The sequence below is a fragment of the Poecile atricapillus genome, chromosome Z, assembly GCF_030490865.1.
Source record: "Poecile atricapillus isolate bPoeAtr1 chromosome Z, bPoeAtr1.hap1, whole genome shotgun sequence".
In the NCBI taxonomy this organism is placed as follows: Eukaryota; Metazoa; Chordata; class Aves; order Passeriformes; family Paridae; genus Poecile; species Poecile atricapillus.
Window position 1 is genome coordinate 41469985 of NC_081289.1, and position 13241 is coordinate 41483225.

At 41.0% G+C, this 13241-nt stretch overlaps 1 protein-coding gene across 1 annotated transcript; it reads right to left on the reverse strand.

The window, feature by feature from the left end:
- Positions 1-6092: 6092 nt before the first annotated feature.
- LOC131573760 (YEATS domain-containing protein 4) lies at positions 6093-10592 on the reverse strand. The gene is made up of 7 exons (XM_058827989.1): positions 10477-10592; positions 10257-10376; positions 9657-9723; positions 9472-9566; positions 8029-8121; positions 7864-7951; positions 6093-6668 (listed from the first exon to the last, which is right to left on the reverse strand). The coding sequence occupies exons 1-7, from the start codon at positions 10525-10527 to the stop codon at positions 6499-6501; spliced, it is 684 nt and encodes a 227-aa protein (XP_058683972.1). The 5' UTR covers positions 10528-10592; the 3' UTR covers positions 6093-6498.
- Positions 10593-13241: the final 2649 nt, after the last annotated feature.

The following is a 13241-nucleotide window of genomic DNA, read 5'->3' on the forward strand; positions in this document are numbered from 1 at the left end:
TTGTTTAAATTTATGCATAGGGTATCTTCAGATTTCCAAAAGCCTTAGCTTAGTACTTGTAAAGAAATGCTGTAAAGTCTTAACCATCATGAAGTATAAAACATTACTAAAGTGTCCCTTCTACTATTAAAATGTGGCTTCTTCATTTATTGATTTATTACCTTCATTCACCAGAGGCCTGATTGAAATTCACTCACTTCACAAGGATGGGAGGTCAGGTTTACTTAGTAAAGTACCGAGCATTTCCATCTCCAAACACAGAGGCAGAGCAATTGCAAATGTTTAGTACCATATGGGGTCAGATTAAACTATGAATAAAGTATTTTCAGACAATGAATCCATGAAGAGTTTTACTGCTTTTCCATTTTAAAATAAAGATACTGTGTCAGCCTGTTCCAAAAAGTAATGGTTTTGTTTCTGTCTTTTATCCTTGAGGGGAAAAAGAGTACTAGAAAGAATTCACAGACCTAGAAATGTATTTCTTTATTCTCAGCAAATGCACAAGGACTAGGACTCATTTCTTATTTACTAATAAAAAATGAGCAAAACTCACAACACAGTTTAGTTTAAATTCAGCTAGACTGTGCTGGCTTTTTGAAACTGTAGACTCCTGACTATTAAATAACATCAAGTGAGTCTGTCAGGATGCAGGACTAGCAGACCAACCAGTGATGAGATGCTCCAAGAGTACACAGTACTCTTGTACGCCCAAGAGGAGCAGCCTTGTGGTTGGTGACTTGCAGGCCTGGCAGCTGAGCCACACCAAATCAGCCAGGCATGGCGCATGATTTTCTGTCGTGATCCAAGGCAATGCCCATCTGCATCCAACACTGCACCTGATGGCTGTTGCTGATAAGGACTATTCAAAGAAGATTCAGAGGAACCACAAAGCTTTGCAAAGCAGCAGATGCTTTGGTAATTTTAAACACTATGTAGTAGGTGCTGGAGTTCAGTCTGTCTAGTTTAGTCCTGTGTCTTTCTTCACCATGTAAACATACTTAACCTGCAGCAAGAAGGAAAAAAAACAGTTCCAGTTGTCCTACATATATATATATATATATATATATACATATTTATTCTACAATCATAAAAAAGTTTTATAACTTCCAAAGGTAATGGGAAAATAATTCCATCTAATTTAGACATATTTATTTACTAAGGCTGCAACTCTTCCCTGCGATGGTTTTTTTTTCAGCTTGAAAAAAAGTACTCAATTTGTTTTCTCTAATGCCCTAATCACTACATGAGATTACAGTTTTTCCTGCCTGTTCCCTGTCCAGTCCTAGAGAAGTGCTGCAGAGCTGACTGTCTACAGCTCACTGTGGGCAGCAGCACAGGTCATGATCTCATGGTGAAGAACTAAAACTGTGTGATGCGGATTCAGTTTTACTGAGGAATATTTAGCTTACCAAATAAATGCTTTACCTACTACATAAACTTCCGTAAAGAAACCAGGAAATAACACCAAAGTTAACTGCAAGCTCCTCAAACATAACTTCTCAACATTCTCCTTTTTACCTACTCAGGGTTCAGGTGACTTGGGACCTGAATGGATCTTTAGGTGGGACACAGTTGTCAGTCTACTCAGGACAGCCATTAAAAAAAAACAACAAAACCTGGATTAATTCTTACTTTAAAAAACAGAAAGATGCTTTTTATTAACATTCTAGATCAGAGCTTAAATAGAATGTGCAATTTGAAGAAAGCTGGTTTGCAGACTGAAAAAAAAAAGTGAGATTTGCCCAACATTGCAGAATTAAGACGTAAAAAAGCTATTGGTCACTTCAGGTGAAAGTATTTGCAAAGCAGAAACCAGCAGTAGATCAGATGAAACATGTTTTCTGTCCTAAAGTACGGAATTCCCCACAAGTGTGGGAATAAGAAGCGCCAGCTTCTCATTTAATGAATGAAGACCTTAAAAATACAGTCATTATTAGGGGCAGAGTAGGACAAATACTGTATATTGCAATGTTAATGAAGTTTTTTTGTGGCCTTATCACTGACGTTCAAGAGAATTTTCCTATGAAAATCAAACATATATTTTAATTTTGGATGAGCATTAGCTATTTGCATAGGCAAGGCTGTTCCACTACAATCTTACATAACTTCATGTGCTACCTTAAAACATTTTTAAATGGAAATAGTATGAATGTATCATAAGTGAATAAATCCCAACTAAATATATATATATATATATATATATATATATATATATATATGTAATGAATTTCTCATTGTTGCTACTCTTTTCTACCATCCTAATTCTCTGATCTTCCCTCTCTTAAGTGAAACTGTTCTTCCCTGTGGTATGCAGGAAAATTAAAAGTTCCAACACACTTGGAAGCCAAACGTTCATTTGTAGTATTCATTAAGCAGTAAATAGTCAAAGAAGTTTATTAATTTTATCAACATTCGGTTATAAAAAGTAATTACTTTTACTGGTGTAAAATCCTGCATTTTGGACTTGCAACTGAGTGCAAGCAAAGTACGCAGTCCAGTAGAGTGCCTAAGTTGTTTTGTGCACTCGTATTGTCACATAATCTTGGCCTGAAAAAGGGAAAAAAACAACCCCCTAGATTTGTATTTTGAAAGCTCCTTCCCTTCCCAAATGAAGAAAAATTGTAAACATTCATGCTTTATTTTGTGCTTCCTGCCATGGCACACTTGATTTGTTGACAAGGCCGCTGAACAGTTCTGTAACATGCAAGAGATAATTTGGTCACCTCTACAGCAACAAATACAGGTGTTCTCATATCATCATCATGTCATCAGATGACCAAGTCTCAAAGCAAATGAGATCAACCAAAGATATCACAGGTCTGCCAAAATCTCAGTAATTAAGGTGCTGTACACACTGGAGAATATTTTGAACATACCTGCCACCTGGTGTTTGGAAAGCATCATGTCTGAAAACAACCTGAGATGCTCTTAAATGTGTATTCTCGTTAAGACACAAACACACGTTGATGTATTTTATATGGATGAAATGCATAACCAGCAAAAGGTTGGTGTTATTACCAGCCTCTGTCTAGAAAGACAATGAACACGGAGCTTTAATGTTGCTTCCAGTTCCATCTCTATGGACTACAAAAATTCTTTAATTGTATCTACACATGTCCTGTGAGATAATGGCACATCCTGGGCAACAGCATTATGGTACTTCACAGTCTGACAGTGTGCCGAACCCAAAGGAAAGAACTGAGTTACATGAGATGGAGCTAGGTAAGAAAAGGACTAGTAATGTGTAATACTGAGTACTGAGTAATGAGCCTTCATCTGAAATTACTGTGGTGAATATTAATTTGTCTTAGCTAAAACATTTAAAATGCTGAAGTCTTTATAGTGGAAGTGGAAATGACATTAACTACTAGTTACTTGATATTGATTGCTCACTGGTAAAACTTGTAACAGTAAGCATGTAAACTGAGATACACCATGTTTACCTTTACCTAGAAAGAGGTTACTTCAAGCAGTGGCTAAAGCTTTAGTGTAGGCAACTGAACAAATCACTGTGCAATTCAGTGGTATCAAACTGTACCTATAGCAGAGTGAGATTTTTTTACTCCTCATTTGCAAAGCAAGATTTAAATACAACTGTGTTTCCCAGTGATAACTCAGGATGAATCCAGTCTAAGGTCAGTCTCAGCCATATAAACAGCATTTAAGTTTGCACCCTGGCAAGCACAAACATTTGGAACATTTTTTCTGGAACTGCATCTTCGTAGGGCTGCTAAAAATAAAGCAGAAGGTAGCATTTGGGTTTGTCTTTTTCTTCAAGACAATGGAGGTCAAATGCAACTGTGCTCTTAGGTGCCCCACACCATTTCAGTTCTAATAACTTTAAAAATGATACGCCCTAGTAGATCGGTACTCACTGTAAATTTGCTGTGTACACACACGCTCTCAGGTGTTTGCATCAGTAATTTCTAACTGCAGAGCACATGGGAACAATCATCACCTCTCTATCAGCTGAGATGCATGCAGCTCTTGGGAACAGCCTGTGCAGGGCCAGGAGCTGGACTCCATCCTTGTGGGTCCCATCCAACTCAGGATACTCTGTGACAGAGTCTATGATTAATTGTCATTAACTCCTCCCAGAATTTAGTCACTGTCTAATAGTTTAGTCACTGGCTCAGTTGCTTTCCCAGCATCACAAAAAGAGTGTTTTCTAATGAAAACACAGATCCTAACATGCAACTTTGTAAAGCAGAAGGTGCTCTTCCTGTTGTCTATTGACAGTGACTACTCAGCACAGACAGCTGTGTTACTAGCAGATTTGGACTATTTTCCTATCAAGAAAGGAGCTTAATGACTCTTCTAGGATCTTTGCAGAGAGTGCAAAGGAGAAGAAAAAAAAATACAAAAAGTTGAAAGAAAAACTGAGGATAAAAAGACTACAGACTCCAAAGTGGTCTAGCATGCTGGTGGCTACTAGCAGTGGAGCCAAGATCATTGCTCCTGTATCCTAGGACACGAGGCAGTTTATTGGATGTAAACAAAAAAAATATTTCAGGCTCCCACAAAAAAAGTTGGATTCAAAAGGAACATCTCCATTATTTTTGGTCTGTCCAAGTCTGTTTCAGCAGACCTGTTCATGTTAGTCAAAGCTCCTGCAGAACCTCTTTAATATTCCATTTAGGCTGGTCATCATTACTACTATTTTAACTGACAAACATGAAAATAATAATGTTGTACACACCAAAAATTGTGTTTTCCATTCCCATTTTTGTTTCAGCATGCACAATATACTGTGGCTCATGCAAATCTTATTCTCAGCGCACAGCTCTGAAAACTGCATTCTTCCTCAGCTGCTGCTTAAAAGGAAATTGGCTACTGAATAAAGAAACCAAAGCACTTAGGCAGCCAAAAATTGACAAATTTGGATATTCTGCATTGCTAGGATCTGTGTGGACACTGTGGTACACGCTGTCCCTCAACCTATGTGTATTCATAATACCATAAACCAAGTATGCCAAGTTGCTGCTCTTAATGAAAACCCTAAGTCTACAAATTGAGTGATGGAACTTCAACTTCAGTTTCCCAAACCATATAAAAGCCCAGCAATCATCAGTTGTTTCAAATATGAAGAAAGGAGTGCTTCATTCTCTCTACAAAAATCATGTACTGATTTTTCAGGAGAATACTTGCTAGTGACTTAGGAATTATGTGGCAAGGTTTTGGTAGTGAGGGGTTAAAGGGGTGGCTTCTGTGAGAAGCTGCCAGGAGCTCCCCTTGTGTCCAACAGAGCCAATGCCAGATAGCACCAGGATGGACCTGCCACTGGCCAAGGCTGAGCCCACCAAGTTGCTGGTTTAAAAAGGGGAAAAAGAAAAAACTGCTTGAGCAGGGGGAACAGGAATGGAGATAGGAGTGAGAATATGTGAGGAACAGCCCTGCAGACACCGTGGGCAGTGAGGAAGGAGAAGATGTTACAGGTGCTGGAGCAGACATCCACCTGCAGCCTGTGGAGGACCACACACCAGAGCAAAGGGATGCCAAAAGGAGACTGTGATCCCGTGGGAAGCCTGCACTGGACAGGCTCCTGTGTCCCCATGGAAAGGAGCCCACACCGGCACAGGTTCGCTGGCAGGACTTGTGACCCCATGGGGGATTTCACGCTTGGTGAAGAAATGTAGCCCATGAAATGCTCTCCCATTGGAGGAATGAATGGAAGACTGTTTCTTGTGGGAGGGACACCAGGCTGGAGCAGGTGAAGACTGAGAGGAGCAAGTGGCAGAGATAACCTTTGATGAAGTGACTGTAATACAGTACAAATATGAAACAAAATCCTACAAAACAGTACTGGAATAACTTGCTGCTTCTGAGCATAGTTTGTAGCATTGATGCATTTATATGTGTTAAAGCAGCTTTGGGGCTAGAAAGTCTTACCTGTAGATATACAAGTTATTTAAAATTCTGTTTTCAGAAAGTGTTTTCACTGTGCTGATAAAAGAGAGACATGCCAAAAATCACTGTCACCAGGCTTAAACAACTTGCATCCCTTTATATTTCAACCTCTGCCTTAAATTGCTGTATGCTACTTACAGTTGTTCTTGAAACCCACAGCTGGACAGAGACAAAAAACATTAAAATAAAAAACTGCGTATTTTATTTTTAGCTTTAAAGATGCATTTCTAAACAATCAGTAGAAAAAAAAAGTAAAAAAAGTAAACACCAGCATTTTGTAAAATTACATTGAACTAATACAAGACTTAATACAAAGTTTTCATACATGACTCAAATGCAGTTTTCAAAGAAATAGTAGTCTGGTCTTCAAGACCACTTCCACTTGAAATAAATCATTAAGTACCCACAGATTTTAACTATAAAACAAGGATACATTCTTTCTTTTTTCTTCCATTTATGGAGTTGATTGCCACAAACTTCAATCACTTGCCAGTGAAATTCTCATAGTCTCAGTTACAGAACTGAAGAGAACTCATACAATTCCGTGACTGAAGTCTTTCCATTTTCAGTACACACTCAAACCAGCACTTGTCACATATCTTTAGACTGATCATCTTCCTCAAGTTTTCTGATTTCATTCTTTAAACAGTTGATGGTTTCACGACTTGCTTTTAGTCTTTCTTTAAGCTCAGCAATTTCAAAACTAGTCTTCTTTTTGGCAGCTTCAAGCTTCTCCCTGGTTTTCACTTCAAGATCTGCAACTGTGGTGGTGATAAAGAAAAATATACATTTTAAGTACCATGAAATTTGATTTTTTTTTTTTTTAATTTAAACAGCAATTTGGATAGCTTGTGTCCTAAAAAAAAAAAAAAAAAGTCTGTTACTGTTAACCTTAGAGATTCAATGGTTGTAATCAAAAAGGTATCCACATAAGAATCTGGATTAAAAAAAAAAATAAAAATCCTGTTTTGCAGCCTCATTCAGCCCATCAGTTTTGCAGATAGTTATACAATTAATAAAATAATTTTCTACCGGTTGTTTTTAAGATTGGTGAGGAAAATAAAACCTGACATGATGACAGCACATACATGGGAAATTACAGGGAACTAGGAATATGTGATGTCCAGTGACAGCACATGAGGCCACAGGCACAAACTGAAACACGGGAGGTTCCCTGAGACTATAAAGTGACCAAGTGGTGGCGCAGGCTGCCCACGGAGGTCATGGAATCCCTATCCTTGGACACATTGAGAAGCCATCTGGACACAGTCCTGGAGAATCAGCTGTAGGTGACCCTGCTAGGGCAAGGTCAAGATGCATCCAGAGGTCCTTTCAGGCCTCCATCATTCTGTGGCTCCTCCTCCATGTACTGTAAGCATTTTCTATGTCTCAATGGAGGTAAATTCTAGGGATCTGAAAGCTCCAGTTATGCTTTTATGAATATCTGACATCAAGTATCCTGTTTTTTACTGGTTTTTTATGCACAACTTTTAGGACAAAGAAGGTAAAGCCAGCAAGTCTATGAAGGCTGCAGAGATCACACATATCCCATATATTACATAACTGTGAGCAGTACCAAATAATATCTGCTTCATTAGCACTTTTTAAGAAAATATTTATACAAAGAAACCACACTGAAAGTTTCTACCTGCTCTCTGGAAAAATAGACAAAAATTTTAAATGAAAAAAGTTTGAACTTGGATGTTTTTATGAATCATATTATTAAATGTTTTCTAAACAAAAACTGTAACATGCAACAAAATAACAAAAATCCACCTCAAGACTGGCCGAACTAAGGCAAGAAATACAAGTAGCTCATACAACCACACAGCCAAGCAAACATACAGCAAATAGGAATCCTAACTTTGAAGAGCTTCAAATTCATAAAAAACCACACTAAAAGCAAAGCCAACTATTGTTATTTCTAACATTAAAATATTTTAGTGTCCAACTTACACTCTGTTTCATGTTTATAAGCACCTAGTGTTAGTTGACGGGATGTTGTTAACAGCTGCTGCATCATTGCAGTAGGATCTTGAAATATCTAATGAAGGAGAAAAATACATGGTATCACTAATACTGTTAAAAATAAAGTGAGGATTACATTAAGAATGTTCATACCATTTCATCATAGAATTCAGAAACTACGGTTTTCTTCCCCAGGATGGCATTGGTATCCGACTGAAAAAGCTTCAGCAAGTGATATAAAGTTACCTATGCAAAGACAGAATTTTATTAGCTTGAAATTTGTAGGGAAATAGGAACTTTGTTCTAGATATCAACAAGTAGTATTCATTCCTACAAAATAACTGTACAGGATTTAAAAATGTTTTAGGAATGCAAATATAAGTGTCATATAACTTCACTAGAATTACTTTAAATTTAACTGACTGTTAAAACATGCCAACTATCCAAAGACGTCTTGAGACTTGAAAAATGTCTAGGAAAGTGGTTTAGGACTGATATATAAAATATACTAATACCACCTTCTATGAAACATTTCCAAATGGGTGATTTAATTCAAACCGATTTTCTCAATCAATTAGAAAATTATTTCTGTGACCTTATCCTGTACTCTTGAAAACAAAGCACCAGGGAGGCTGTGAATCACTTTCACTGAAATGTCTCTTTATACTCTTCCATCCCTGCAGTGCAAATGGCAGGGTGGGGAGAGGACTGGAAGCCCTCTGTGCAGCCCTGAGGAGCTACTGAGCACCTGGCCCATCCTGGGAAGGGCACACACAGCCCACACTACTTCCCTTCCACAAACAGGCCCAGGAGCAGTGGTGGAACAGAGCAGTACCTGACTCCCCTTGCTAATTCCTGGAAAGGAAGAAAGTACAGGCTCCCAAACAGCCTTTCATGAACAGCAGCAAAAAAAACCCAAACAAACAACAAAAAACACCCAACCAACCTTAGGACAGCTTAGTCAAGCTGTGAATGGAATTAATATAAGTCAAGATGCAACTGTGCCCAGAAGAGCCATTGTTACCAATTACCATGTATTCAAGAAAAATTAAAATTCATTTTCACTCTCATTTAGCAAAAAAATGGATTAAAAAAAAAGATTGTTAATACAACAGAAAGAATTCAGTCCTTCCTGAAATAAAAATACTTTTTCCCTAAAATAGAGTAATCAAGTTTCCTACCTAAATCTGCATAAAGGTTTAGACATACAAGGTACACAGGGGAACACAGGAATGGAACAAAGAAATTAATTCCAATACTTTATTCAACTACAGAGTTATTTTAACCTGGTCTTCTTAGACAGAGACTCATGCTAGCATAGTAACCCTGCTGCTTTTTGACAGATTTTGATCTGACAGAAAAAAAATAAAATACCAAAATATCCTAGAACTTAGAAGCCATGTGGAAGAAAAATCCTCAGCATGTGCCCAACCCAGGTAAGGTATAATATGTGACCAAGCCTTAAAATACTTTTCTACAAGAATGCACTTTCATTACTTTCATGGCCAATGAGACTTATTTTGACCAGCAATTTCCTAGAGCTGTGCACCACCATAATTAATTATTTAAGCTTTGTTAAAAGTTCAATGTACTTACAGGTCTTTCATTTGGATCAATGAAAAATATCTTAATGATTATTTCAAATTCACCCCAGCCTGTTTCGGTGATTTCATACGGTGGTTTGGTAACAACTGCAATAGGCAACACAGAAGCATTAATCCCATGATAAAGCTGGAACAAAAGCCCAGTTCTAGGAACAACTGCCCAAACGCAAAACCCACCTCTTAAAGGATTACCGTAGCTTTCATGCAACTTGAACTGAATTTTTTTCACATATGCAGACATGTCCTAAAACAGAAACATTGTTATTTCTGATTATTCAGCACATCAAGCTACTATTCAATCATCTATCCTACATGTCTACATTCCTTCTGATTTTAAACAGTATTTCTTCTGACTTTAAGCACAAAAGGAAAGCAAAATGGTAAATCCAAAAATTAGTTCTGGCACATGCGTCTGTTCATATTTCGTCCCCATGAACGTTCTCCAGTCTTCCCCTAAGCTGGAAAGAGGACTCCAAAAAACATAAATGGAAGCATGCCTTTCCCATGGTTTTCCTTTTTGGGAACCCACCAGCCTGTTTTCTCTGCTTACAGCCCTTTCCTCGAATCCCGGCTTTTCAAACCCCCCAAGTCCCGGGGCTGCTCGGCTGGAAAAGACCTCTACCACCACGGAGTCCAACCCTTAACCCAAGGCCACCACTGAGCCAGGACGCCAAGTGCCACATCCACAGGCATTTTGCACACTTCCAGCGACGGCAATTCCCCGCTTTCCCAGACGGCCGTTCCAGACCCGGACCAAGGGAAGCGGCTCTGCCGTACCTCGTTCCGGTACGGCTTCACGTACACCGTCCACTGGTGAGTGTGACCGTCCTCCTCTCTCTTCTTCCCAAAATACCGCGCGACGTTCCCGTACACGATCGGCTTCACGATGGTAACGCCCTTAGAGAAAAGGAACACAAGCGGACGCGCCGCGTTCAGAGAGGCGCCGCCGCGCCGCCCCCCGCGGCCCGAGCCCCGCCGGCGGCCGCCGAGGCCGCACCTTCACCCTGCCGCCGGAGTCAGGCCCGAACTCTGCCATTCTCTTGAACATATTGCCCGGGGGCGCCGCCCGCCGCCGCCGCCGCCCGCGCCCGCCCCGCCCGGCCCCGCCGCCGCTCCCGCCGCCGCCGCCGCCCCGCGCCCGCCATCCCCCGCGGCTTCCGGGGCGGGGCCGCGCCGGGCCGGGCGGAACGGGCCGGCCCCCGGGAAAGGCTCCGCGGAACGGAGCGGAAAGGGCGCCCGGTTCCGACCCCAGCACAGGGACGCCTTCCACTACGGGAGGCTGCTCAAAGCCTCAGCCAGCCTGGCCTCCCAGTGATGGGGCATCCGCAGCTGCTCTGGCAACCTGTTCCAGTGCCTCAGCACCCTCACAGGGAAGAATTTCTTCCCAATATCAATTTTAAAACTATCCTCTCTCAGTTTAAAGCTATCCCCCCTCGGCCTGTCGCTACATGCCTTTGCAAAAAGTTCCTCTCCAGCTCTCTTAGAGGCCCCCTTAGGTAGTGGAAGTGTGCTCTGAGGCCTCCCCGGAGCCTTCTCTTCTCCAGGCTGACCCCAGCTCTCTCAGCCGGAGACGAGTCCGAGGGGGTTGTTGATTTGTGGAGTTGCTCCGTGCCCCAGTGCACCCTCTGGTCAGCCCAGCTCGGTCTGTCCCTGCGATGGACGGGAGAACTCGGTGGACTCCTCAGGGGAGCTGCAGCCAGATCCTGCCTGCAAACCATTTCGCACAGCGTCCCCCTCCCGTGGCCCTCCAATGCCTGTGCTGACTGCTGGCAGAGAAGAAGTCAGCAAACATCATGCCTAACCCACTCCCAGAAACCAAAAATTTCCTACCCTGTTCCTTGTATGAACTAGATTGTGTGAACAGCACTGCTCAGCTCTGAAATGTTACAGCTATTTTTATCAAAGCAAGCTGGCAATACTGGAAGCTGGGCCAGTTTTTTACAAGTGGTCAAGCTCTGTCTTCAAAGAAAAAATTTATGTGGTTAATCTAACCTCTAATTAATAATTGGTTTCTGTGAAAGACTCCTTATTCCAGTAACAAGATGAACAAGAAGGGGAATGGTGCAGAGTTCCTGATCTAAAGAAACCTTTTCCTTTCATGTGTTCATGACCATTCCACAGATCCCCCTTTGGAAAGGGTGGGCTCAAACATTTCTATTTTGGTTTTTAAAGACAGAGGTGTAACCAATCTTTGCTAATCTGTCAGAAAGAGAACAGGGTTTAAAAATAACAAAAACTTCATCAGAAACTATCATACAAAACCCTGTTAAGACCCCATCTGGAAAAAAGTGCACATTCCTGTTAAAAGAGTATATAATAAAATGGGTTGAGAGGAACCTTAAAGACCATCTAGTTCTCACCCTCACCCCCACTGTGGGCAGGGTCACCAGGGTCACCTTCCACCGGACCAGACTGCTCAGAGTCCCATGCAACTTGGCCTTGAACACTTCCAGGGGCAGGGCATCCAGAATTTCTCTGGGCAACCCATTCCAGTACCTCACCACTTTCATAGCAAAAAAATTTTTCTTAATATCTAGTGTATTATCTCCTGTTATAGAAAGAAAAAAATAATAACTGAAAGGCAAATAGCATGAACAGGGCAAATCGGTGTAAACATCATGTGCCTCCTTAAACAAATTTGCCAAAATAAAGGTAGAGAAAGTATTAACTAAATGCCTTAGGGGGCTAAGTAAGATGGGAAGGGAAATAACAAAAGGTCGAGCAGTATCAGCACAAAAATGAGATGAATATAATCTAGCTAAGAAGAAACTCGGGCAGCAATTTCCTTTTGTAACCCCTGGAGCATGGGAGGAACAGGATAGATGTCCTGTAAGAAGTGCAGGAGCCAACACCCCAGACAGACATAGGTTTTAAGATAAATCATAGAAGTTAAATGATGCACTTGCCTGCCCCAGGACAAGGCTGAGTTTCCTATCCCGTGCAGCATTTTCCAGTCTTTCTTGCTATTTTGCTTTCTAGAGCGACCTTGCAATGAAGTATGGAAGGCTAAAACACGCCCACACCATTCCCAACCTGTTTTATGTGTAAGTATGGCCAATCATAGAGATACAGGTTGATTGAAAAAGAAATTAACTCCTTTTTTAAACCTGATACAAAGATTTGTTCACCAAAAGAATAGTTAATGGATTTATTATCTGAATACTCACAGGCTTGAATGTTATTATCAAGACAGAAACACATTTAAGAAAAGAAGTGGCAGAACTGGAGAAACTGGCACCGGACATGTGCTCTGTGCCAACAGAAATAAAGGAAATAATCTCAAATGGAGAATGCTTCAAGGCAGTCACTGAATTTCAGAGGCAGATTGTGGCTATGGAGGGAAAATCTTTCTTGGAACACGTGGAAAGAGAACAATCTGCATAACAAGATGACACAGGAGAGACTGGAAATGGATGGAATTGTCTGAACTTGACCACGTTAGGCAGGTTCCTGTCTGTAGCAAAGGGCTGGGAGCACCCTGAACCTAAGTGCTGAAATCTGCTTCTACCAACCTATTTTTGGGAGCTGCTGCACATCATCTGCAACCATGCTGTAACTGTTGAGCCCAGCCTCTGTCCAAGTGTGCAGTTTAGGTCAAGTTTTTTCATATGCCAGTGTTGTGAAAGGAAAGAGCCACCTACAGGGAGCTGGCTGCCCCTCAGAGCTGAGCCCTTCACCTGCCAGCTGTCCTCAGACAGCACACACAACACTGGATACTGGCCTACACAACAAATAAAGAACAACTTCCTACTTCAGATTCTT

Coding starts and splice junctions, on each gene's coding strand:
- LOC131573760 (XM_058827989.1), bottom strand. CDS start 10,527: ATGTTCAAGAGAATGGCAGAGTTCGGGCCTGACTCCGGCGGCAGGGTG. Junction 10,377..10,476: donor ACTCCGGCGGCAGGGTGAAG/GTGCGGCCTCGG, acceptor CTTTTCTCTAAG/GGCGTTACCATCGTGAAGCC. Junction 9,724..10,256: donor TGAAGCCGTACCGGAACGAG/GTACGGCAGAGC, acceptor TTTCTGTTTTAG/GACATGTCTGCATATGTGAA.